This window comes from Pleurodeles waltl, chromosome 6 (genome assembly GCF_031143425.1).
Source record: "Pleurodeles waltl isolate 20211129_DDA chromosome 6, aPleWal1.hap1.20221129, whole genome shotgun sequence".
NCBI lineage: Eukaryota > Metazoa > Chordata > Amphibia > Caudata > Salamandridae > Pleurodeles > Pleurodeles waltl.
The window spans coordinates 1501894987-1501921726 of record NC_090445.1 but is presented as its reverse complement, the minus strand read 5'-3'; the positions used below and the strand labels follow the sequence as shown (position 1 = coordinate 1501921726).

The 26740-nt window shown below is 45.0% G+C and overlaps 1 protein-coding gene across 1 annotated transcript in view; it reads right to left on the bottom strand.

The window, feature by feature from the left end:
- The window catches only part of PANK4 (pantothenate kinase 4 (inactive)), a 362653-nt gene that overhangs the window by 21782 nt on the left and 314131 nt on the right, over positions 1 to 26740 (bottom strand). Inside the window, exon 18 of the mRNA XM_069240981.1 lies at positions 26572 to 26640. Coding sequence (XP_069097082.1) covers positions 26572 to 26640 — 69 coding nt within the window. The remainder of the gene's footprint in view (positions 1 to 26571; positions 26641 to 26740) is intronic.

The following is a 26740-nucleotide window of genomic DNA, read 5'->3' as shown; positions in this document are numbered from 1 at the left end:
GTGGGGTGGGTAGGAGAGGCGGTGGTTGAGGTAGGCAGTGGATGTCAAGGATGAGTCTGGCCGCGTGTTCCGTATTCTCTGGAGTCTTATTTGAAGTTTCTTGTTAAGGCCGGTGTAGAGTGCATTGCCGTGGTAAAGTTTGCTGCTGTCGAGTGCATGGGTGACTGTCCTCCTCACATTGATGGGAATCCACCTGAAAATCTTCCAGAGCAGGTGGAATATGTGGAAGCACGAGGATGAGATGGCGCTGGCTTGGCAGGCCATAGACAGCAAGGAGTCAAGAATGATGCCGAAGTTGCGTGCGTGGTCAGTGGGAGATGGGGCAGTTTTGAGGGCAGTAGGCCACCAGGAGTTGTCCCAGGCAGTAGGGGTGGGGCCAGGATGAGGCTCTACATCTTATCGGAGTTGAACTTGAGGCAGTAGTCTTTCATCCAGTCAGCGACTGCCTTCATTCAGTTGTGAAAGTTGCCTTTGGTTGTTGATGGTTTTTCAGTGAGGGAAAGAATTAGCTGTGTGTCGTCGGTGTATGGGACTATGTAGAACCCAGGGTATCTGACGATCTTGGTGAGCAGGGTCATGTAGACATTGAAGGGGGTGGAGCTCAGAGAGGAGTTTTGAGGTGAAATGTGGAAGCCTGACTCTCTGGGTTAGGCCAGTGAGGACGGAGCAGATCCATTCCCAGGCTTTGCTGTGGGTGCCGGCATTGTTTAGTCTGGTGCATAAAGCGGTGTGGGAGACAGTATCAAACGTGGTGGAGAAGTGGAAGAGGAAGTGGGCAGCTGTTTCGCCATGGTCCAAAAGGGTGCGGATGTCGTATGTGGCTGCTAGATGTGCTGTTTCAGTGCTGTGGTTACTTCTGAATCCAGATTGGGAGGGATCTAAGATGTGGTTTGTCTCGAACTTGGTGAGCTGGGTGTTGATCACTTTTTCCATTACCTTGGCTGAGAAAGGGAGCAGTGTTATCAGTCTGTAGTTTTTGAGCTCTGTCAGGTCTGCGGAGGGCTTCTTAAATAGGGGGTTTATCTCTGAGTGTTTCCAGTCATCCTGAAAGGTGGCAATCTCCATGGAGCGGTTGATGGTACAGCATAGTTCAGGGGGCGATGGTGGCGCCAGCTCGGCTGAAGATGTGGTGGGGGCAGGGGCCGAGGGAACCCGGAGTAGACAGAACTAGTGAGCTTCAGAGTGTCCTCTTGGGTGAGGAGGGTCCAGTGGTTCAGGGTCGATGGGGGGTTGGAGTCCATGGTGGTGCTGGTGGACGGGGTGGGAGGGGCTTGGGTGGGGGGGGGTTAGGGGTGAGGGGGGCAGGTCTTGGCTTCTGAATCCTTCGCAGAGGTCCTGGATTTTTTGGTGAAAGAAGGTGGTGAGGTTGTCACAGAGGTCTTGGGAAGGGGGGGGGGGGGGGTGGTTTCCTTGCTGTTGTGTGTGCTGGTGTTGATGCGCTCCTGAATGACTAATTTTCTAGCTGATCTTATGAGCCAGTGGTGCGATGTGATGGCTTCTTTGAAGACTTTTTGGTCTGTCATGATCTTGCTGTGTCTCCACTTTCTCTCATCTACCAGTGTGCTTTGATTCGTGGAGGTCAGGGGAGAACCCGCTGGGTTTCCTATGTGTTGATTGCCGGTGGGTTTTCTTAGGGAGGGGGGGGGGGAAATAGGAGTTTGGCACAGTCGGCGATCCATTGGTGGAGGATGTGGGCCAAGGCGTTGGCATCCATGGTGGGGAGTGGCGGAGTGCATCGGTGAGCTGGGCTTCGGGGACCTTGCTCCAGTTTCTGCAGGGAGGGCGGTGGGTGTGATGGCATTCGGTGGTCTTGGTGAAGGAAATATGGATGCATTGGTGGTTGGTTCAGTGGAGTTCAGAGGTGTGTGCGAGGAGATGTTTCCGGTAGAGAAGACTGGGTCCAGGGTGCAGAGTGTAGGAAACACCCTCCCCGCCTGAAGAACACCAACTATATGATCACAAGTGCTTCTAACCTACAACCACCCTAGACGTCTCTTTCCGGCACCACTAGCACGGGCACCCTCACTTCTACTTGCCACAATAGAAAATGCAACACAATATGGTTGCAGCATCTGCAACCTAGCTATGGTTTCTGCAGGTGCACTCACTGTGACACAACACAACAAAAAAGCTTTAAAGTAGGAAACTCCTTTGAATTAAAATGTATTTCATAAAAGGTTCCTGCAAGTTCCCTTGCTACACATTCCATTGTGTTTTCAGTGGAAGATGGGGGTGTCATCCCTTAAAAGACAGACAAACTCACACTTCTCCACTACTGAATAATGCTGCAGGCAAGTTATCCACACACAATCATCAAATTATTGTGAAACATCTCCCTACCATGGAAACATTCGAACGTTTCTTAAATAAACTAAAATCTAGAAAGGATTTACAAATTTGGGATTGAAGCCAATTTACCATAATCCTGAAAGTCTTTCACAAATGCCAAAAACAAAGATTGCTTGATCTCCTGTTGGACTGTCAAAGTACATGTACTCATCAGCAAAGAGGACAGGCGCTATATAAGCTTAAGTTTACCGTAATACCATTATCAAAGATTAGGATAAGAGTTTGTTTAGAAGAGGGCATTTGAGCAAATTGCCCATTTTAGCTTTTGCAGTTCACAAAAGAAAGCTACCATGTTGTTTGTCCATATCACCTAACCAATTCTACCATCATATCTTGTAGATCTACAGTGTTTTTGCTGCACAACTTGCGATGCAGACAAAACGTAGTCCCCATAAAAAGCAGTTTTCTTATTTATATAAATTGTATAGCAAAGTATCCAGCTGTGGTCTGCCCTAGAAGTACAGCTCTGCAGTTTATGGAAACAGACCACGGTTATGGTGATTTAAGAGGGACACTAAGTCAAGGCAACAGGGCTCAAGACGGACATATGAAGAGTCAAAGATCTGAAGATGAACATTTATTAACTTCTGACATCTGATTTTCCTAGCTGAAGTCTCTTTGGAGAGTTTCCTTGGAACTGCTTACTGCCATACCGAGCTTTTGTTTTGGGCATACTCGATAACAAGCAAAAAAGCCAATTCAGCTCTTGCTATAGAAGCATTAGCTCCAAACATTGCAACTAAGCAGCCTGATACACTGCTAGATAGCAACGTGTTAAGAGTATGTAAATAAAGAGTCTCTTCTAATGTAATATGATGTCTGAAACTTTCAATCTGGGAGAGTTGGAAGAGGTATTAAAATCCCTTAGAAAATTACTTTTAAATAGTCTTAAAGAATGCATCCAGGTTATAGCTACCATGTCACCTTTCTGTAGCTAGCAAATTGCGTTAAATCCATTCCTATTGTACAATGTTGCTCCGAATTAATACTGGAAAACAAAATTTAGTGCATGGTCGCTGAATGTGTCAACTGTTAGCAGGACAAAAAAGAAAATTAATCAGTTGATAGTTCTCAAATGATTATACATTGTTTAAACAGGCATATCTCAAATGCACTGTCAATATATCACAAGACAGCAACAATACAAATTCTTCATATCTACAAACAATAAGGATGGCGTGAGGATGTGCACCATCACCAATGGGTGAAAGATGTGCCTTGGGATCCATTAATAATCTAGGGCAGACTACCTTACATCTTGAATTTATAAAGACTGGCAAATTACGAAAGACATTGCTAGATTTCATAACATTCACCATTTTTTTTTTTTTTATTATTTTTTTTAGTCCGACAGTTCTAAAACCAGCCCAGTGTTGTTTTTGTTTGTTTTTTAATTAAAGAGTTGACGAGTAGGGGTTGTAGTGTTACGTGTTTCTCATCCATACACAGGTTTAATGGGTCAGGGGGTCTGTGACTTAAAGAATTCGCTAAAGGCACGCCTTCACTGTTTGCAGTCCTCTAGTGGTGCCGTATTTGAGACATTAAGAGTAAGAGTCGGAACAACGACTAGTAGGTCTTCTTTTCATTGCTCCGAAATGACGTTACTAAATAGCTGTGCAAATTGGATGCACAAGAAGTTAAAAATGGTGCGAGAAGCTAATGAAGCATAAATAGCTGAAGAGTGCATATGTTCGTGCACCCCGATGCTGATGTTTTCCGATGGATTTAATGCTGCATTAAGTAGACGAGGTATAACACTAAAGTTCTATCCAAGTCAGACTACATTTGATAGTGAGAATAATGAAAGGAAGCTCCGGCTTACAGTGAAAGACAGACGAAAAAAATATCCTGCCTCTTTAAGCAGCCAAATAGCTTCACAGCATCAAATTATGCCAAAGTAGCAGCTTGTCCCTCATTACATTTCTGCTTTCTCCTGAGTAGATTCTATGACATAGAAGGTTGTCCTTCATGTTCTTTTTCAACAAAAGATGTTCTTGTTGAAGCACTTTTTGCAATGCACATGGAGGTCTCTTCACTAAACCTGGCCTCGCAGGCAAATCGCTCTTTTCAAACCGGCAAAAGATTAAAAAGCTACGGGCCACCAGAATAACAAGGTCAATCTACTGACCTAGGCCCTTCCTGAAATTATTCCAAAAGGAAGCTGAAAATAAACCACTTATTCTGGAGCAGAAAGTGATTCAAGAATAACCTGTGCTGGTATAATACACTTGCGGCGGTATGGGAAACAATGTGCTTAAGTTCTTTCTTTTTTTCACTTTCAAAGTGGGAGGAGGGGGCTGTGGAGATAAAGGCAATTTGGGTAGAAATGCTGCTCCAAGTATTTTGTTATTTTCCAACCTTTTCACTGATGTATTTTTACGCATACATAGAACAGGTGGGGAAAAGGAAAGATTACATCAATAAAGAAGTGCTTTTAGTTATAAATATATAGGCTTCGTGCTCCGACAGCCTTACAGAAGCTCACACCTGAGGAGCGATATTCTATGTGTATGAATATTAACGTGGACCAGCTGATGGGGACTTTAGTTAACTATGCTTCACGTTTAAAGGCCAATTCAACTTAGTAGCTTGTGGCTTTGTGGGTTTAAATGTCACAAAAATATTCGCCCTTTGACTTAGGTTAAAAGGATGCCACTGTAATTGCAGAGAACAGCGAGGTTTCCAAGGCCCACTCCATAAGACCAGAACCTCAGCAAGAATCAATGCCTGTGGTTTGGGATGCAAATATTTGAACGGGGACAATATTTTCTTTCCTAGAAAAAGCATTTGTCTGGGACGTATTCAAACCTTTTGCTATTAAACATAAGTTATTTTCACAGGATGACATAATTAAGCAAAGAAAGTAGAGTAAAGCAAAAGACTTTAGACCTCCTGGTTTTTCCATAATTTTTTTTACCGCCAGACCACATCAAAGCTCTTTGGTGTGATTAAAGATGAACTGTGGTTTGTGGGCCGCAAAAAGAAAAACTGATATACCTGCATCCTTTCTAGAGCCACCAGGTGCATATCTTTTGTCTCGCAACACCATCTCTAGCGCAATTCTCCACACCTTATGCCAAGTGTACATTGCTCACTCAAGCTTGAAAGCAGAGGTGGATATAGAGGAGACTATAGCAAGCATAGGTGTAACCGAAGATCCTATCGAAGGCTGTGACACTTTATAAGCAGTAAGCTAACAATTCTGATCTTAACACAGGTGGATGCAAGAACCAATGAGTAATCTGACAAATTGAAGAGCATAACAGGAATCATGCCAGTGACCACATGCAACTTCAACATTACTCAGGTTAAAGGGTGTAATTTCACTGTTTTAATTCGAATTCTTTAAAACCCTGAAGGGGATGGCAGTCTCTACAACAGGCTAAAATCATTAGAAACTATATTTACACACACTCTCGCTTACCGTGAATGAGTTGCTAAATGCACATAATGTGGCGAGTAAAAGGGGCTTGACTTAGAGAGTAAGTGCACGTCTGAAATCGAATAGTTTATGTGCTTTATTTTATGGAATTTCCTATCAATACAGTGCAGTAAAGTAACAACTATTAGTGTGGGAAGGGAGGCGGAATAACTAAAAGGAGCCACTCCCTCTTGTTCCTTCTATAAGGTTATCTACAGCCTTTTATCTCATACCACCAACACTTAAATCTCCTGGGTCCGCTCCGTCCTCTGCATTCCCTTCACCTACACTGCCACGTGACACCCAACGGAGGACGGTTTAGTAATAACTCACTGGATGGCTCCTGCTGACTCGAGATTGCAGCAGAGGTGCTGGAACAATTCTCAGCGTGGGGTTGCCGCCTTCAATGTTAGGTCACTGAAGTCATAGGGATTGTGAAAAATTCAAGTGTCACACGACGTACAACTGTAGCAAATGAGTCACGCCCATTCATCAGGAGAGCAGCAGTGGTGTAACAGAGCTGGTGGTGGCGTTCAGACGCACACAGTCACACACATATTACTAACGCATGGTGTGGTTACACACACTCGTTTACAGACAGCACATTTTCTATTAAATGACCACACTACATCTGTACAGGCATTCAGTTTTAATAATACAACTATGTAGCACACAAACGATAATTTGTGGAAACTGATATCCTAAGAGCTAAGATCTCTGTATTTTAGGCCTAACAGCGACACCACCAGGTGGAGTTATCTCAAGATTCTCATTCACTCATGGGTTTCAACACACCATTTGGGGCACTCTGGTTCCTGGTGCATGCAATTTGGGCCTGCCTCAGTGGCATCGGTGTTTGATACTGATGTACCAGATTTTAGGGGGTGTGGAAAGAGTATTAGCCTTTCTTGATATTCATAGACTCTTCACTTTCACCTCAAATTGTTAGATAGAGTGTTGGGAGTGTGCACAATTATGGCTTCACGGTGAAGCAAAAGAAATGCAAGTTCATTGCTGACAATGTACAATACTAGGGGCACAAATTGTCAGCGGCAGAAGATTTCTTAAAAGCCAACCCATTGCCCATCTCCTGCATACAAATATCGCCTGAATCTTTTTTAGGATTATGCAAGTACTTGTCGACATTTGTGCAGAATTTTGCTTTGTAAACAGAACCTCTTCAAGTTGGGGGCAAAAGGGAGGCAGTGGCATGTGTTTGAGTTGCAGGTCGTTTTCCAACCTATTTGTGAGGAAAATAATTCATGATGGTCACTGACCACAAGCCGTGGGAATCGCTGTTAAATAAAAACGGCTTTTGGAATGCCAGTCCCTGGCCAGGCAGATAGCTGTCTAAAATGTATTAGTGCAATTTCAAAGTCAATCTCATACCTGGAGTGAAACATTGCAGGGCGGATTATTATTATTATTTTTTTTTAATCAAGGTGTCCAGCAAAAGGGGAGAGATTTCAGACATAGAGGAAGAACTGATGGTGGGTTTGGTACACGGTGTGACAGTCACAGAAAAGATTATCCCTTTACAAGAGTGGCGGTTGAGTGTTGATAAGGATGGGTGTTTAAAGATGATCCAGGAGGTAATCACCCATGGGTGGTCCAGAGAAGGTTCAGTCCCAAGTGAAGGGTTTCAGTAAAGTGAGTGATAAAATAGGTGTGAAAGGAGGATTACTCATGAGGGGGGAAATGAGCAATCTGAAGGGAGAGATGAGAAACAAACCTATTGGATTGGCGCATCAGGGTCATACTGGAGTGACAGGGATGAGTAAGAGGTTAAGGCTGTATTACTGGTGGCCAGTTATAGACGCGGATGGGCAGGTTTCGCTTAATAGGTGTTCAGAATGCTCTCTGGTGGACAAGTTGATACGTACTCACAATAATCCTTTGTGCCATGTTGAATTTCCCAAAACACCATGGAAGAAGTTGGAAATTGACTTCATAGGACCTATGAATGTGTTGGGAGAAAACTTGAGATTTTCAGTGGTTGTGGTGGATTACCATCTAAATGTGCTGCTTCCACATTTCTAAGCGAAGACTAAGGTAGAAGAGTAACAAATAACGAGATAGGGTAGATATGACCATTTAAAAAATGTCAAAGAGGTAAAGTTTCAGGTTGGGAATCAAGTAAGAGTTAAGAAACCATGGGGTGTTAAGAAGGATAGGTCAAAGCATTTCCCCAGAAATACAGTGGTTCAAGCCTCCAAACACTCAGTCAAGGTTGAGGATGAAAAGTGGTGGAGCAAAAGAAATCTTGGGTGAAGATATGGGATTGAAGAACAAGGCTAGAGGTACTAGTAGTTGAAATTATGATTTCTTCTTTGGCACTTCTGGTAAGGTGATTCTGGCTACTGCAGGAGCTGGATCAGAAGGACCTAGCAGTTCTGATTACGCTATATGTCCAAGCAGTTCTGGTGATTTTTTTAATAAATACGGCCAACTGTTTCAGGTCTCCCTCTCCCAAACCTAGGAGGGTATTTGTTAAGCCAAAGTATTTGGAGGATTATGAAGTGGGTTAATTCTCCAAACACTTTCTTTCTGTTGACTACTGGAAGAAACTGTCAAGTGACATTTGGGAGTTGTGTAGGTTTCGTATTTTATTTCTGGGACAGATGTTGCCATGCTTTGTTTTCATTTGACTTAGCATCAATGTACTGTATGTTATGTTATCTTAATTAGTGTGCTGTATACATTTTATTGTGCATCTTATTTTGTTGTTAGATTTTGCATTCACTTATTTTGTAATGTAGTTTTATTATTACCATTATGTTTTGTATTATAAGGAGGGAGGTGTGTTATGTGTGGTATGAAATGGAATGGCGGGGGTACAAAGTTAGCTGGTTTCTTGGAGCTGGAAGATTCTTGTCCAGGCAGTTGAAAATATGATTTGGCGATGAGCAGGCGGAGAGAGATGCAGTGTGCTGTACTCAATATGAGAATTAAAAACTTGGAAACGTTACAGAAAATCCGATCGTCTTATTTACCTCCAATACCAAGGCCATCTTTGATAGTCTTCATCCAGGTCCTGCAACCAACCATCCACAGTTAGCTATTCACCACTGCAAACAGCCTTTGGCCATATGTAGTGGAGGTTGACCATGGGGTCAGACATACGGATCCACTTAGCAGGCCTTCAGCTACGCACAGTGGTATCTTGATGCAAGGTCTGGTATCAGCCGCTGCACTCACAGAGCAAAATGAGCTTGTTTCATACTGTACCTAGTGGCACTATGACTTTTCCATTTTATTTATTTTGTGCACACATAGCAAATAATCCACAGAACCAATGTGCTGCCAATGGTTTGAGGGCACCAGTGAACCCACCTGGAACTCCAGAGATCCCGGAACGGGATCAGTGGACCACACATGAATATAAGATGCATATCTATCTACCGAGGGTCAGGTGAATGCTCCCTTACACCCATATGAAATATTTTATGAGATACAAGCTCACAGTCTTGCAGCTGTAAAGAAATGCCTCTTTTTGCATGACCACCGCAAAGTTTTGGACTGATACTGTTGGTTTTTTGACTCAAAGTGCACTGAGACCTGCTAATCAGACCTCCGTGCTAGTGTTCTAGCCCTTTATAAAATGTATGTTGAATTGGCTCCCCACAATTGGCATACATTAACTATAAGTCCCCAGTGGTCTGTAAGTTAAAGTCCACTCAGGGCAGCAGCACTGATTTTGCCAGCCTGAGTGTGATAAGGGCAACATGAGTCCCAGCATGCCACTGCAGCCTGGAAGAGCAGTTTTAAACTGCTAGTTCGACTTTTCAATTTAAACTAATGGCAGAGCCCACATTTCCCCTAATAATGTATAGAAGTTTTCCCAAAGGAATACCTATTAAGCCCCAAGGCAGGAATTAGTGTATTATTAAGTGGGACATGTACTTCAATATGTACTAATAGTAAAAGACCCAAACTGTTGTTTTTACTGTGGAAAAGCGAGTAGCCCCATTGGCAAAGTTTAGAGTTATAATCTGGCACCTCAGCCCTAATAACTTCTAAATGGGACTACTAAAATGGGTAATTCAAGCTATCTAATTAATCTTGACATTAAACCTGACTTGACGGCCAAGTCCAATTTAATGTCAATTTTAAGGAAAAGCAACTTTTAGAAAACTGCCACTTTGTTGCCGGATTTTGCTGGTAGCTACTTCCAGATGATGGCCACCAGACAGCCTTCTGCCGACTTGGAGAGAAGTGTAAAAGACACCTAAGTGTGGGAATAGAGGCCTGCACTAGAGGGAGATGTTCCCTCCCCCTTGCAGGAAGCCCATACAAGGTGTTCTCCTAAAAGGTGAGCTTCAAAGGCGAAGCCACCTTTGATGGGCAAATGGCAACCACACTTGAGAGGGTCTGAAACTTTGTTCAGGTAGATGGACTGGTGGTGGGAGCGGAGGGTAGGAACCACTTGCCAAACCATTTTTTCTGCGGGCACGTGACCCTTTGGTAGCCACACCTCAAGGGTGGACTACCAAGCTCTCCATACAAGAGAGGATTTCATTCATTTTGGGAGTTGGCTGAATTGTGCACTCTGTGATAGTTAAGATGCCACTCACAGCTGGAAGTCCTCATAAGGTGGGAGGGAGCCTAGTAGCCCATTTGGCTTGTGACCTCTTGATCCCCCTGGGTACTTTTCTGGTCTTACATATGGCAATCCCTGGCACCCAGAACTCAAATCACATCCACACTGGTCAGAGGACCACAGAAGGACTGTCCTGCTGACATATGGACCTGACATGAGGGGCTAAACCAACTGCTGGACTGCATCTGATGCTCCCTGTGCTAGCAAAGAGAGGACTGTGCCTGTGGTGCCTGGATCACAGACACTCCTGAGGCCCAAGCAGAAAAGGTGAACGCCAGGAGTCAGTCAGCTGACTCTCTATTCCAGCACCATGGCCATAAAAGCTGAAGTAGCCCGTTCTGGCTTCAAACTCCTACTACTCTTCTTCGGATCTCCACTAACCACCTATGTGGAGCCAAGACGACTCCTCAGCGCTATGAAGTTGCACTGGATTCTGTGGGGCCCATGAAAGTCATTGGAGTGCAGATTGGTTGCTAAAGACAGTCCCCCAGCCCTCACTAAAATAAAACTGCTGGACCTACTGTGATGAATGACCAGTAGCCCAGTCCTAACTGAACTTATGCTGGCTCAAAGAGGGCTTTAAGGGATATCGACTACTGTGGCCCAAGCCATCCCACTTCACCCAAGGACCAAGGATCAGCATCCTGTATCCTCAGCATCAGGACAAACAACACTGAAGTCTATGACAGTCCTTGTGTAAAGTGTGGAACTGGATTAGAAAATGTCTTGACGTCCAGGTACTCTTTATTGGCGCCCCTAACCTCCTTTGTCCCTGTCACAATTGGCCGCCCTGTATGGGCTGGAGTAGTCAGGTTTCCAACCTTTATGGTTACTAGTGCTTGTTTAATCTTTAGACTAAAAAAAAAACTAAGATTTACATTGTACTTAAAAAATTCTACATCCAGTGGATTTTGTTTGTTCTGGTGGTCTTGTTGTTGGATTGTGTGACCTTATTCTGTTTGGTGTGCCTATTTGCTCTCTTTATTTAAATCTTGATGCTCAACAAACCAGCCTGACTGACCTCACAGTGCAATACGCACACCAATATGTCTTGGGTCCACTAAACCACCCTATATAATACCCCACATACCTAATAGTAGCACAAAAGCTGCTCTCACGGCCAACTAAAGTCTGAAAGGGAGTGCAGACCCAACCTGGACCATTTACCCCACATTAGACAAATCAAAAAAATGCTTTCAAGTCCAATTGAATAGGTTTATTTTGTTTTAAGTTTCGATATGCAGATTTTTTTTAATCAATGCAAAATTTCACAGTAACATTCAAGATAAACATTTGAAATTCAGGACAGTTTTCTGTTACCCAAATATCTTTAAAACAAATATATATATGGAATGCGCTTACACTAAACCACAAAAAGGTCCTAATTTGCATAAAGTTCTAGTTTCATGCAAGTTTGGTTTGATTCATTCATGCAGGTTTATTTTAGTAGACAGCTAAAATCCCTATGGCCCCTACATGCAATCTTTGCCAGATATGCTAAAAGACTGACTTGGCACAGATATGTCAACTGGGACCAACATTAACAAACTATCAAAGGCTTCTTAAGTCGGAAGTAAGACTTAAACATTACTACGAATCCCCTGTTATGAGCGCTGTAACATACACCTAATCACATATTATATACTGGCCACTTGTACCGCCTAAGATCAGGCCTATACTTCCTCAAGATAAAGAAGGGTTTAATAGATAAAAATAACATCCCCAAGCGTACAACACTCACTGCCCTAGTAATATAATGAACGCTGAGACGTTGACAGGGATGTAGTGCAATGAGGTACGGTCCTACTATGGTCACCAATCTGAAGGGGTGCGTTAATGCTAAGAATACACGATTAGAAGTACGTACATTACCAGCTATAAAGAAAGCATGTGTTACATAAAATATGAACCCGGGTTTTAAAGTTAACACTATATTTTTCATTTTTTCTGAAAAATACTGCCATCGGGAACGAGAAATACTTTTATACAGCTGAAGAAATCAACCTACTCCGAACTTCCAGAATCAGAAAGTAAAACTGTTATCTTGAGCCCTCGGTACACACACGCACGACTAATATATGGAATTCGGTAGCCCACGCTGTACGTTAAAAGGATTTCACAAGTCCACATGGAATTTTGGAAAGAGGGACCCGAATAAAGGCAGAAAAGTCTCACCTTTGTGTTATCTTGCATCTGTTTGATGAGTACGTCTGGTTTTGAGTTCAATAGCGTGCAACGTTCTTTATGAATATATGTGAATATATGTATGAATAAGGTTGGGTGAGAAAAATAACGAATTTTCCGTTTTGCTATGCACTTGTTTATTTCGCGCCAGCTGTCACTGCACTGGGGAAACAAGCATGTTGGGCCCTCTTGCATTATGGGACGCACTGCCAAAGCTCACATGCTCAGAAATCCTGCCCACTCGTCGCCATGCAGGTGCCATGTAGGCTCTGGGTTGGCAGAAACTGAGGTACTAAAAAGATATTAGCAACAGACGATTTGTCGCTTTTGTCATCTGCAGAACCCTTTTTCACGGCTTAATGTGCATCTGGGGCTTTCAGCCAAGAGGTCCCTACTTAGCAAGAGAGCGCATCTTAAAAGAATCTGCACGTCTACACGTAAAAAAGATTTTTTATTGACAAAAAGTTTTTGATCATTAACCACTAATGATGGAAAGGAAGATCCTGACTGAAATTAAAAGAATAGTCTGTAAGAATGATGGGAGGAAACATCCTGAGGGTATTTAAACTCTTGAGACAAACTGTTTCAGTGTCATCAGTTGCCTAAAGGTAAGTTTAGAGTGTGGGCAGCTAGGCCAAGGAAAACAAATTCCACTTAGTCGAACTTTATTAACCGTCCATAGAGGAAGAAGAGGCAGAGATGCTGATCAACAGGGTCGCACTGTCGGAATTCTCCATACAGTTGTCATTTTCTCTGAACTGAACCCTGTAAATGTTTTTAAGTAGATAGTGAAACCAAGATGTGGGGCAGACGACTCTGGATGTCCTCTGCCTTACTCGATGGCGGGGTGTATTTTGAGTCCACCACCCCACCTTGCCCCAACACGGCGGTATTTGTGCCCCTTTTCACAAGCCTTGCCTAAGGGCAGAGGTATGCTATTACTTTACACCGTCTTTTCCCAAGGGCAGGGGTATGACTTGTCCTTCACCCAACTTGCTTGTCCAAGGACAATATAGTCATTGTTAGGTCCCAGGGAAGGAGGTCGGCATTCCGCCAACCTTATGGCAAGGGGGGGTGCCAATTTTTAAAACCCTATAGAAAGGCGAGTGGTGCCAAAGAGGCATTCCCCCTCCCCCTTTGTCAATGGGTGGGGATTCTCTGTAAACACCTCCTTGCCCTTTCGCTAAGTCAGGATGTTTATCACCCATTTCACCCGAGGGAATGGCAAGGTAAAGGGGAGGCTGCTGCTAATCCACCCACCGTCCTTTGGCAAACTAAGCAGGCGTGGCTCCTCCGCTATGGCGGAGGAGTGCTGCCCCCCCCACCAGCAGCAGCAAACCATTTACCTCAAAACGATAATAAACTGTGTTTATTATCATTTTGTAGTAAAAGGGGCTGGGCCACAGGCTATGACGGGTACAGAAGTGGACTGCTCAGCACCCCCACCCTCAGTGCGCACGTATGTTTGTGTAACCCAACACTGTTGCTGGGCTGCAGAGAGCAGGCACAGGTTCCCAGGAGGTCTGCCCGGGAGAGCCCTGACTTGGTGCTCAGGCCAATCAGAACGCTGCTGTCATGCTGCAAGCAGCATGACTGCAGCATTCTGATTGGCCGCTGGACAGGCTTGGAGCCTGTGCCTGTGCCTGCAACTGCAGCAGAGAAGCTGCCTAGGCAATAAAAGTGTTTTCTGAAAAAGAAAAAAAAATCCACCCTCCCTCCCGCAATGTGCCACCTCACCCCTACAAAGTGCTGCAAACCACTCCTGAAATTAAATAGTGTTCTCTGCAATCCAGTCTTCACCCTTTGGTGAGTGAGAGAGGGGCCACTTCTCTCCTTGACTTTGATCAAGGCAAGAAGGGTTTAGTTTAGCATACCGCTGCACTTCACAATACAAGTGAATGTAATTCCCCCATTTTCCACAATACTTACTCTTGATGTTCGGTAACATTAGGAGAGACTTAAAAAAAAAAATGATGTAGGAGGATTGATCTAAATCTGGCAGAGAGGATGTCATTACGGAACTCGATCCTCCCTCTGCCAAAGGGTGTGAGGATTGTTTAATAATCACTACCCCTGCCTTGCACAAATCTCACCCTGCCCAGAGGCGAGAGGTGACCCTCTTCTCTTTGATGCACAACTTTGTGGAGGACTGAGAAGGGTAGGCCAGCAAGCACCCATTCGTGCACCTGTTCCCAACAGGATGAGAGCACAGGAGTTGGTACCAGTTAACCCACTCATCCATACCACATTACAGGTGCCAGGTGAGTGAATCATTTGACATCTGCCTCTGTGCCCTGTTCTCAACTGGGGACAGGGCAAAGGAGTGGGTGCCAGCTTACCGCCTCCTTTTAAAAAAATCTTTTCCTTGACCATGGGCAAAGAAGTGGGGTGGGGTGGGGGCATTGTCTTCCTCACCCATGGGTAAAACAAGGAGGGTTGTCCTAACCTTTGGCAAAGCAAAGGCCGGGGCGTGGTAACCCCCTCATCCTCTGGCAAGTGGGGAAGGGGCATTCCACCAACGGCTCCTTTTGGGAAGGAGAGGTTGGGATGATGATATTTCCCCCCTTCACCCCTGGGCAAGGTTAGGGATTTTTCCCTCCTATTTATTTAAGGTTTGTTTTAACAACAAAGAGTTACAGTTAACAAGCAGTAGGTCTCATATGCAATGTTAAAAATCGCTGTAAAAAAGTGACTACTCTCATATACAGTGTACATAAGCTATTAGACAGAATGGGAGAGGTCCAGCACAATACCTATATTGTAGGTAGTATTGATTAACACAGATTTCCAGTTTACATACCACTATGACCCTCGCAGGCATGCACTGGAGAGGATGTGTGGGCTGCAATAGTCACATTGTCCAAGGTGGAGTTTAGTCTTCGGGACAACTCTCGGCCAAATATGTTTGCAGTGGTGGCCACATGTCCTTCGGCCTAGCTTTCACAGGCATTAACATATTTGGTTGACGTATTGGAGTATTTCCAATCATTAACTAAGGACACCAGTGTTTTTTGTTTGGGGGGGTTGGGGGGGGGGGGGTCAACCTCTCCCCATTTCACCAAGAGTAGCACCAATGCTGTAGTTCAATGTACATTAGTTGGGATACTTTTTTCCATATCCTAAAAGCGCTATTATGGGACATGAGCTATTTTACAGAGAAGTTTAGGGGGAGGTCAACATTCTTGTATATTTTTTAAAACTAGACACCTAGGGGTATCCAGGATGGGGCGACTTGTGGGGCTCTCACCAGGTTCTGTCACCCAGAATCCTTTGCGAACCTCAAAATCTGTCTAAAAACACATTTTCTTTATATTTCTGTGATGCAACGTTCTGGAATCTGAGGGGAACCACAAACTTCCTTCCATCCAGCATTCCCCCAAGTGTCCCGATAAAAATGGTACCTCACTTGTGGTTAGGCGTAGAGGCCGTGACTGGAAACGCCCGCAAAAGCAACGTGGATACATCACATTTCTTTTCACTGAAAATGGGCTTGTTTGTTGCAAAGTGCCTAGCTGTGGATTTTGGGCTGTCGCTCAGCCGGCACCTAGGGAAACCAAGCAAACCTGTATATTTTTTAAAACTAGACACCTAGGGGTATCCAGGATGGGGAGACTTGTGGGGCTTTCACCAGGTTCGTCACACAGAATGCTTTGTAAACCTCAAAATCAGTCTTACAAACAAAACAGGTTTGCCTCACATTTCTGTGATGGAACGTTCTGGAAACTGGGGGGGGGGTACAAAATTCCTTCCACCCGGCAACCCCACCCACCCTGGCCCGAGTCTCCTGATAAAAGCAGTACCTCACTTGTGTGGGTAGACGTAGTGCCGGCGACAGGAAATGCCTAAAAAACACATGTATGCAGCGCATTTTTCCAACAAAAACGGACTACCTTTTTCCAATGTGGGTAGCTCTACATTTTGGACCCTACCTCAGCCGGCATCTATGGAAACCTAGCCTACCTGTACATTTCTGCAAACTAGATACCTAGGGAAATCCAGGATGATGTGACTTGCGTGGATTCCATTAGGTTTTCTTGCCCACAATGCCCCACAAACATCACACTTTTCCTGAAATTACCCATTTTCCTTTATTTCTGTGATAGAAACATCCAGAATCTGCAGAAATCCACAAAATTCTTACCACCCAGCATTGTAGCACCTGTGGCAATAAAAAAAACTGCCCCACCTGTGTAGCTAGGCCTAGTGCCACAGCAGGAATGGATCAAACCAAGGACAATAGAAGCGCTTACGTGGAGACACCTATTGACCTCAGTAGGATCTGTTCTGGTCGCTGGCACTAGATCTAGCCACACAAGTAGGGCAATGTTTTTATTGGCTCAGGTGGGGCAATGCTGGGTAGTAGGAATTTTGTAGATTCCTGTAGATTCTGAAAGTTTCCATCACAGAAATGTAGGGAAAAAGTGTGACTTCAGGCAAAGTTGGAGGTTTACAGGGCATGGGGGGGTGTAAGAAAGTGGTATGGGGTGCATTTGAAGCACACCACCATGGACTTCCCCAAATGTCTACTTTTCAGAAGTGAGTGGGTTTGGTAGGTTTTTCCAGGTAGCAGCCTACACAAGCCCAAAAAGTGCAGCGGCTCACCATTGGAAGTGGGACGATACTGGGAGTTAGACAATCTCTGCTGGTTCATTTCTGGACTCAACACCCAAAAGAGTCAAATCTCCTTTTACTTGCCATTGGGATGAGATGCTTCAGTCTGCAGGGCGGGCAGAAAGACTCTGCCCATTTTAAGGGGTGGGGGGCATTGGCCGGCCCATTCTGGCCACCTCTAATAGATCCTGGTGCCAAGCAGGCTTTCTACTCCCCCGGGTAACAGAGCAGGGGATATTGCCCCCATCTGCCCCCCCAGCGGGGGTGGGGGGGCAGAAAGATTGCCCCTTTTTTATGGAGGGTGGGAGCATTGCCATGCCCATACTGGGCAGCCCCCACCCCTACACTAATAAAAGTAAAAAATCCAGAGTGAGCTTTCTGTCTCCACCCCCTTCAGTTTAGACTGGGGCTATTGCCCCCCTATGCTCCACATTTATTTTGGGGGGTGGGGTAATTGACAGGGATATCATGGACCACCACCCACTCCTACCCTACACCAACTAAACAAAAAAAAATCCCTGGCATCCAAGTGGGCAGCACAAGCAGGGATCCACTTCGGAGGAGTACCATTGGAAAGGGGAAATTCTCCCCATTCCAACAAAACCTGTCCCGGCTGCCTCGTACTCGGAAGATGAGACAGCCCCCTCAGCACTGAGGTAGGGAAACTGAAATGAGCCGGTCGGCTCATTTCACTTTCGTTGTCAGCGAAACTACGTCAGCGCACCACACGCACTGATCGGCATTTCAATGAAAACCAAAAACAGCCTTGGGCCTCCCAAGGCTGTTTTTGCAGAAAGAAAATCCCTATGGTGCCTGCACCAGAGGGATTTCCCACTCGTGTGCTGAGGACGGAACGGTTACGTCCTCAGCACACGAGCACCGTGCCTGAGGACAGAACCGTTCTGTCCTCAGCATGGAAAGGGTCAACAGGAGTCAGAACTCAATTTCAGGTGTAACGTGTAACTTCAGCTTCAACATGTACCCATTGCTTTGTGTTTCAATAGTAAGGTAAAGCATGTTTTTACTACAGTTCCACCTTCTGAAATCCTTAATGAAACAAATTCTCTGCCTTTTACTAGGGGAAAATTACAAGAAATTAGGTGTAATTATTTAAAAGGAAAATCTGCCATTTATAGTTATAGTTTAGAGTTCTAGTTGTTCACGCTGTCCTTGAACTGCCAAAATATAATTTTACAGGTTAACAGCAATGTAATTATGTGGCATAATTTCAGGAATGTCACATAACAAACTTTGCCAAATTCCCCAAATAACACTGGCATAATTTACATTTTGCCCTAACCTAAAATTTTTACTACACTCTAATAGCAGTGTAAAGCCCCTGTTCCCACCATATTTTTATCATCGGGAGCAAGGTGATCAGCAGCAAGCTCACTACCATCTTCAACTCATTCATAAACATAGCCACCTTCCCCGAAGTATAGAAACACGCAGAAGTCAACCCCCTTCTCAAGAAATCTTTCGCCAATCCCAGCGAACTCAATAACTACTCTCCCATCTCTCTGCTCCCCTTCTCCATCAAAGTCCTCAGAAAGGCCATCAACCGCTAACTCACAAAACACCTGGTGATCAACAATCTTTTGGCCCCCTCCTGATCCGGATTCTGTCCCACCACAACACCAAACTATCCTGACTGCTGCCACTGACATCAGAACCCTCCTCGACTGGGGAGACCCAGCGACACTAATCCTCCTCGACCTCTCAGCAGCATTCAACACTATATCCCCCCCATACCCTTATCAATAGGCTTGGATTGCACTCTTCGTCACTGGAAGAACCCAGAAAAAATGCATAACACCTTTCACCTTGGAACCCAAGAACATCATCTGTGGCATCCCTCAAGGCTCGTCCCTCAGCCCTACACTGTTCAACATCTGCATGACCCCCTTGGCCAACACTGTCAGAACCCACAGAACGAACATCATATCCTATGCAGACAACACCCACCTCATCCTCTATCAGAAGACCCCTCCACCACGAAGGTCAACATCCGCAGGTGCATGACAGGCATCATCTACTGGATAAATAACTGCCTAAAACTCAGCAAAGACAAAATGGAAGTGCTGTTTGGGAACAACACCTCCCCATGCTGTGGAAGGACTCCCGGTGGCCTACCAAACTAGGACCAGCCCCCACTCCGACAGAACACACTCTGAACCTTGGCATCATCCTGGACCGCAAGTTCACCATGAAAAAACAGATCAACGCAGTCTCCTCGGCCAGCTTCCTTACTCTTCCCATGCCCCGTTAAGATCTTCAAACGGCTCTCCGTCAACACGAGACGAACGTCACTCAAGCCATCGTCACCAGTTAGCTTGACTACGGCAATGAACTCTATGTAGGAATCAGCACGCAGTCCTGAAGAGACTATGGACGTTACAGAACTCAGCAGCTAGACTCATCCTCAACCCCCTCAAATGAACCCATACCACACCCCCACCTGAAGAATCTCCACTGGCTCTCCTTGCATAAGAGATGTCAATTTAAGATGCTGATCCATACCTATAATGCCCTTAGCAATATAGAACCAGCATACATCAACAGACGCCTGAACTTCTACCAACCCTCCAGACACCTTCACTCTGCTTCTCTCTTCCTCACATACAACCTCTGCATCCGCCTAAGCAACAGTGGGAGGCGCTCCTTTTAACCTGGGGCTAAATCCTGGCACAACCTCGCCCCTTTACTTACGAACCTCATCCTCTCTCCTGGAATTCAGGAAAGGACTCAAGACCAGGCTGCTCAACTGAACCCCTTAGCAGCTATGTTGTCAGAAGCAAGTTAACCTTGCAGGTGATTAGCCATGCTCTATCAATCCTGTTTGATTAATTGATTGAGTATTTTTTCCTAATGTTTTGAATAAAAATTTCCCCATTTGGGAAAAACACTCACTTTTTATGCTAACTGTACCACAATAAACATATAATATAAAAACTAGACAACAGGTAACCTGTCGTATTCATTTTACCATCTCTGTGTTCTGGTGACATTGAAAAACTCCTAGGCCTTTGCCCTTCACTTTTAAGATGTCACTAGAGCCTCTGGAATCTAGAGAATAAAAACTACGGTAGTATGACATTTGTGTAACTGGCTTTTGAATAACTACACCAAATTTAGAGAAAATTAAGCACAATTATACATCATTACCTGAAATGCGAACCCATCATTTAGCACTTGTTTTTAGAGTGAAATGTGTTGCTGTGTCAAATTGTTAACCTATGACAGATTGTGCTGTAAAAAGTGCAAAAACACATTTTGCAAGCAATGGCTGTTTGGGTTCTGGCCCTTCATATTATTTAGAAGTGCTCATACCATAAACTGTGCATAATTATGTGATGCAGCATAATTTTGGTAATTTACATAAAGTACTTAGGCGGAAATTAAATTTCACCCGGGCCTAATAACAGTTATTCATTATACAATTTATATATACACTTAATTTTTACATTGAAGTTCACACTGCAGGAATATAATGAAAAGTATAATAATGAAAATGTCACTTACCCAGTGTACATCTGTTCGTGGCATCAGTCGCAGTAGATTCGCATGTTCTGCAATAGCTCGCCATCTGGTGTTGGGCCGGAGTGTTACAAGTTGTTTTTCTTCGAAGAAGTCTTTCGAGTCACGGGACCGAGTGACTCCTCCTTTTGTCTCCATTGCGCATGGGCGTCGACTCCATCTTCGATTGTTTTTCCCCGCAGAGGGTGAGGTAGGAGTTGAATTGTAGTAATAGTGCCCATGCAATGGAGTGACTAAGTATGCACCTATTTAAGGTTGAGATGATACATATATAAATAATTGAAGGTAACTTCCAAACTGCTACAGGCTTCCGGGGAGGTGGGTGGGCACATGCGAATCTACTGCGACTGATGCCACGAACAGATGTACACTGGGTAAGTGACATTTTCAGTTCGATGGCATCTGTCGCTGTAGATACGCATGTTCTGCATAGACTAGTAAGCAGTTATTTCCCCAAAAGCGGTGGATCAGCCTGTAGGAGTGGAAGTAGTCTGAAATAATGTCCTTAATACGGCTTGACCTACTGTGGCTTGTTGTGCGGATAACACGTCTACACAGTAGTGCTTGGTGAATGTGTGAGGCGTAGACCATGTGGCTGCCTTACATATTTCTTGCATTGGGATGTTTCCTAGAAAGGCCATGGTAGCACCTTTCTTTCTGGTTGAGTGTGCCCTTGGTGTAATGGGCAGCTGTCGTTTAGCTTTAAGGTAGCAGATTTGGATGCATTTAACTATCCATCTGGCTATACCTTGTTTTGAAATTGGGTTTCCTGCATGAGGTTTTTGAAATGCAATAAAGAGTTGTTTAGTCTTTCTGATGTTTTTTGTTCTGTCAATGTAATACATCAATGCTCTTTTGACATCTAATGTATGTAGTGCCCTTTCAGCTACGGTATCTGGCTGTGGAAAGAACACTGGAAGTTCCACTGTTTGATTTAGATGGAACGGGGAAATAACCTTTGGCAAAAATTTAGGATTGGTCCTTAGGACGACTTTATTTTTGTGTAGTTGTATAAAAGGTTCCTGTATAGTAAACGCCTGAATCTCGCTTACTCTTCTCAGGGAAGTAATGGCGATGAGAAATGCCACCTTCCAGGTTAGGAACTGTATGTCGCAGGAGTGCATGGGTTCAAAAGGTGGACCCATAAGTCTAGTTAGGACAACATTTAGGTTCCATGAAGGAACAGGTAGTGTTCTTGGTGGTATAATTCTCCTAAGGCCCTCCATGAATGCTTTAATGACTGGTATTTTATATAGGGAAGTTGAATAGGTAGTTTGCAGGTATGCAGATATTGCTGCAAGGTGAATCTTAATGGAAGAGAAAGCTAGGTTAGATTTTTGTAAGTGAAGCAAGTAACCCACTACATGTTCTGGAGTTGTGTGTAATGGTTGTATTTGATTAATATGGCAGTAGCAAACAAACCTCTTCCATTTACTTGCATAGCAGTGCCTGGTGGATGGCCTTCTTGCTTGTTTTATGACTTCCATACATTCTTGGGTAAGTTGTAAGTGCCCGAATTCTAGGATTTCAGGAGCCAGATTGCTAGATTCAGCGATGCTGGATCTGGGTGTCTGATCTTTTGGTTGTGCTGTGTCAACAGATCTGGCCTGTTGGGCAATTTGATGCAGGGTACCACTGATAGGTCTAGTAGCGTTGTGTACCAGGGTTGCCTTGCCCAAGTTGGTGCTATCAATATGAGTTTGAGTTTGCTTTGACTGAGTTTGTTTACCAGGTAAGGAAGGAGAGGGAGAGGAGGAAAAGCGTAAGCAAATATCCCTGACCAGTTCATCCATAGGGCATTGCCTTGGGATTGTTTGTGTGGGTATCTGGATGCGAAGTTTTGGCATTTTGCGTTCTCCCTTGTCGCAAACAAGTCTATGTGAGGTGTTCCCCAGAGTTTGAAATAAGTGTTCAGAATTTGGGGGTGAATTTCCCATTCGTGGACCTGTTGGTGATCTCGAGAGAGATTGTCTGCGAGTTGATTTTGTATCCCTGGTATAAACTGTGCAATTAGGCGAATTTGGTTGTGAATTGCCCAATGCCAAATTTTTTGTGCTAGCAGGCTTAACTGCGTGGAGTGCGTCCCCCCCTGCTTGTTTAGATAATACATTGTTGTCATGTTGTCTGTTTTGACGAGAATGTATTTGTGAACTATTATTGGTTGGAAAGCCTTTAGTGCTTGAAAAACTGCTAGAAGTTCTAGGTGATTGATATGCAGTTTTGTTTGATGTACGTTCCATTGTCCTTGTATGCTGTGTTGATTGAGGTGTGCTCCCCACCCTGTCATGGAAGCATCTGTTGTTATTACGTATTGTGGCACTGGGTCTTGGAAAGGCCGCCCCTTGTTTAAATTTATGTTGTTCCACCACAGAAGCGAGAGGTAAGTTTGGCGGTCTATTAACACCAGATCTAAAAGGTGACCCTGTGCTTGAGACCACTGTGATGCTAGGCATTGTTGTAAGGGCCTCATGTGCAGTCTTGCGTTTGGGACAATGGCTATGCATGATGACATCATGCCTAGGAGTTGTAATACCATCTTTGCCTGTATCTTTTGTGTTGGATACATGCGTTGTATGATGGTGTTGAAATTTTGAATTCTTTGTGGACTTGGAGTGGCTACTCCTTTTGATGTGTTTATTATGGCTCCCAGGTATTGTTGTACCTTGCGTGGCAGAATTTTGGATTTTGTGAAATTGACGGTGAACCCTAGTTTGAAGAGGGTTTGTATGATCTGATTTGTGTGATTTGAGCACTGTTTGAACGAATGGGCCTTGATTAGCCAGTCGTCCAAATATGGGAACACATGTATTTGCTGCCTTCTTATGTGTGCAGCGACTACCGCTAGACATTTGGTAAAGACTCTTGGTGCGGTTGTTAATCCGAAAGGCAGTACCTTGAATTGGTAATGTATTCCTTTGAATACAAACCTTAGGTATTTCCTGTGCGATGGGTGTATTGGTATATGGAAATAAGCATCCTTGAGGTCTAAAGTTGCCATGTAGTCGTGTAGTTTTAGCAATGGCAGTACTTCTTGTAGTGTGACCATGTGGAAGTGGTCTGATTTGATGAAAGTGTTCACTACTCTGAGGTCTAGGATTGGTCTCAGTGTTTTGTCCTTCTTTGGTATCAGAAAGTACAGTGAGTAAACTCCTGTGTTTATTTGTGTGTTTGGCACTAATTCGATTGCATTCTTTTGCAATAGTGCCTGCACTTCTATCTCCAGGAGATTGGAATGGTGTGTTGTTAAATTTTGTGCTTTTGGTGGTATGTTTGGAGGGAATTGTAGAAATTCTATGCAATAACCATGTTGGATAATTGCTAGAACCCAAGTGTCTGTAGTGATTTCCTCCCATGCTTTGTAATAATGGCCTATTCTTCCCCCCACTGGTGTTGTGTGGAGGGGGTGAGTGACCTGTGAGTCACTGTTTAGTAGTAGGGGCTTTGGGGCTTTGAAATCTTCCTCTATTTCTAGGGAATTGCCCTCCTCTATATTGTCCCCGAAAACCTCCTCTATACTGTCCCTGGTAACTGGACGGTGTGGCTTGTGAGGTGCTGGCTTGTGTGCTTTGACCTCGAAACCCCCCTCGAAAGGGCGTTTTACGGAATGTGCTGTAATTCCCTCTGCTCTGCGGGGAGTAGAGTGCGCCCATGGCTTTGGCAGTGTTCGTATCTTTTTTGAGTTTCTCAATCGCTGTGTCCACTTCTGGACCGAACAGTTCTTTTTCATTAAAAGGCATATTGAGAACTGCTTGTTGAATCTCCGGTTTAAATCCAGACGTTCGGAGCCATGCATGCCTTCTGATAGTTACAGATGTATTAATTGTCCGTGCAGCTGTATCTGCAGCGTCCATGGAGGAGCGGATCTGGTTGTTGGAAATGGTCTGTCCCTCCTCAACCACTTGTTTTGCCCTATTTTGTAAGTCCTTGGGCAGATGTTCAATGAGATGTTGCATCTCGTCCCAGTGGGCTCTGTCATAGCGCGCAAGTAGTGCCTGGGAGTTCGCGATGCGCCACTGGTTTGCAGCTTGTGCTGCGACTCTTTTACCAGCTGCATCGAACTTGCGGCTCTCTTTATCTGGGGGTGGTGCATCTCCAGATGTGTGAGAGCTGGCCCTTTTCCTAGCTGCTCCTACAACGACAGAGTCTGGTGGCAGCTGTGTAGTGATGAAAGCCGGGTCTGTAGGAGGCGCCTTATACTTTTTTTCCACCCTTGGTGTGATTGCCCTACTTTTGACCGGCTCCTTAAAGATGTCTTTTGCGTGCCGGAGCATACCAGGGAGCATAGGCAGGCTTTGGTAGGAGCTGTGGGTGGAGGAGAGGGTGTTGAATAAGAAATCATCCTCGACCTGTTCTGAGTGGAGGCTTACGTTGTGAAATTGTGCTGCTCTAGCCACCACTTGAGAATACGCGGTGCTGTCTTCTGGTGGAGATGGCTTTGTAGGGTATGCCTCCGGACTGTTATCTGACACTGGGGCGTCGTATAGGTCCCATGCGTCCTGATCTTGGTCACCTTGGCTCATGGTGGTGTGAGCTGGGGAGTGTGATGGAGTTTGTGCTGGTGAGACGTTAATCACAGGCGGAGGAGAGGGTGGTGGGGTAACTCTTTTCACCACTTTTGGTTGTGGTGTCTGTTCCGTCTGGAACTCCAACCTTCTCTTTCTCCTAATGGGGGGAAGGGCGCTTATTTTTCCTGTCCCCTGCTGTATGAAGATACGCTTTTGCGTATGGTCCACATCAGTTGCTTGCAGCTCTTCCTCAAACCTATGCTTCTGCATTTGGGAGGTTAGCGAGTGCTCTTCTGTATAAGAGCCTGAAGCTGGGTCGCTTGCAGTTTGTTTCGGCATCGAAACCCTGTCTGCGTGTTTTTTCGGCTCCGAGGTGACTCTTTTCTTTTTCGGGGCCGAAACCTCTCGGCGTCGATCTGTTTCGGTGCCGCTGTCTCGGCGTCGAGCCGTGTCGGCACCGGCATCTCGGTGTCGAGGCTTGTCTCCAGCACTTTCTCGGTCCCGAGAAGGCTGCGTGCCGGTGTCTCGACCGGAGTCGGACGATCTCGGCACTGTTTGGGCCTTTTTCGGTGCCGACGGGCGGTCACCGAATTTATGGGTGGAGCCATGGCCTGGTGGCAGTGGCGTCCCCTGGGCCTTGTAAATGTTCTTCTGAGTGGATTTCGACGTCTTACTCACGGTTTGTGTATCGTCGAATCCTTCGGAGTCTGAGTCTTGGATCGAGAAGGTACCTTCTTCTTCCTGTTCCTCGAACTCCCGTTGGGCTGTCGGTGCGGACGCCATCTGAAGTCTTCTGGCTCGACGGTCTCGGAGTGTTTTTCGGGACCGGAACGCACGACAGGCCTCGCAGGTGTCTTCGCTGTGCTCAGGTGACAGGCACAGGTTGCAGACCAAGTGTTGGTCTGTGTAAGGGTACTTATTGTGGCATTTGGGGCAGAAACGGAACGGGGTCCGTTCCATCGGCGTTCTTCAGCACGCGGTCGGGCCGACCAGGCCCCGACGGAGGATCGAAAAACTACCCCGAAGGGCACCGGAGCTCTTCGATCTTCGATGCGGTGTGGAATCAAAGTACGCCGATCCCGAACGCAACAATACCGACGAAAATCTTCCGAAATTAGCTAATTTTCCGTTCCGAAACTCGGAGCGACAGGAACACGTCCGAACCCGATGGCGGAAAAAAAACAATCGAAGATGGAGTCGACGCCCATGCGCAATGGAGACAAAAGGAGGAGTCACTCGGTCCCGTGACTCGAAAGACTTCTTCGAAGAAAAACAACTTGTAACACTCCGGCCCAACACCAGATGGCGAGCTATTGCAGAACATGCGTATCTACAGCGACAGATGCCATCGAACATATGCTTACCTTAGATCTAAACAGGGTGAACTGGAGCCAGTTTGGACTAAGATTAGTCTCTCCTCCTTTAATGCAGACCTGTAAAAGAGGCAAATATATGTAATTCCTGCCCAAGCATCTTAATCCAGATAAACCTACCCCTACAAACGTTAAACTTGATAAAACTATAAAATGTGTG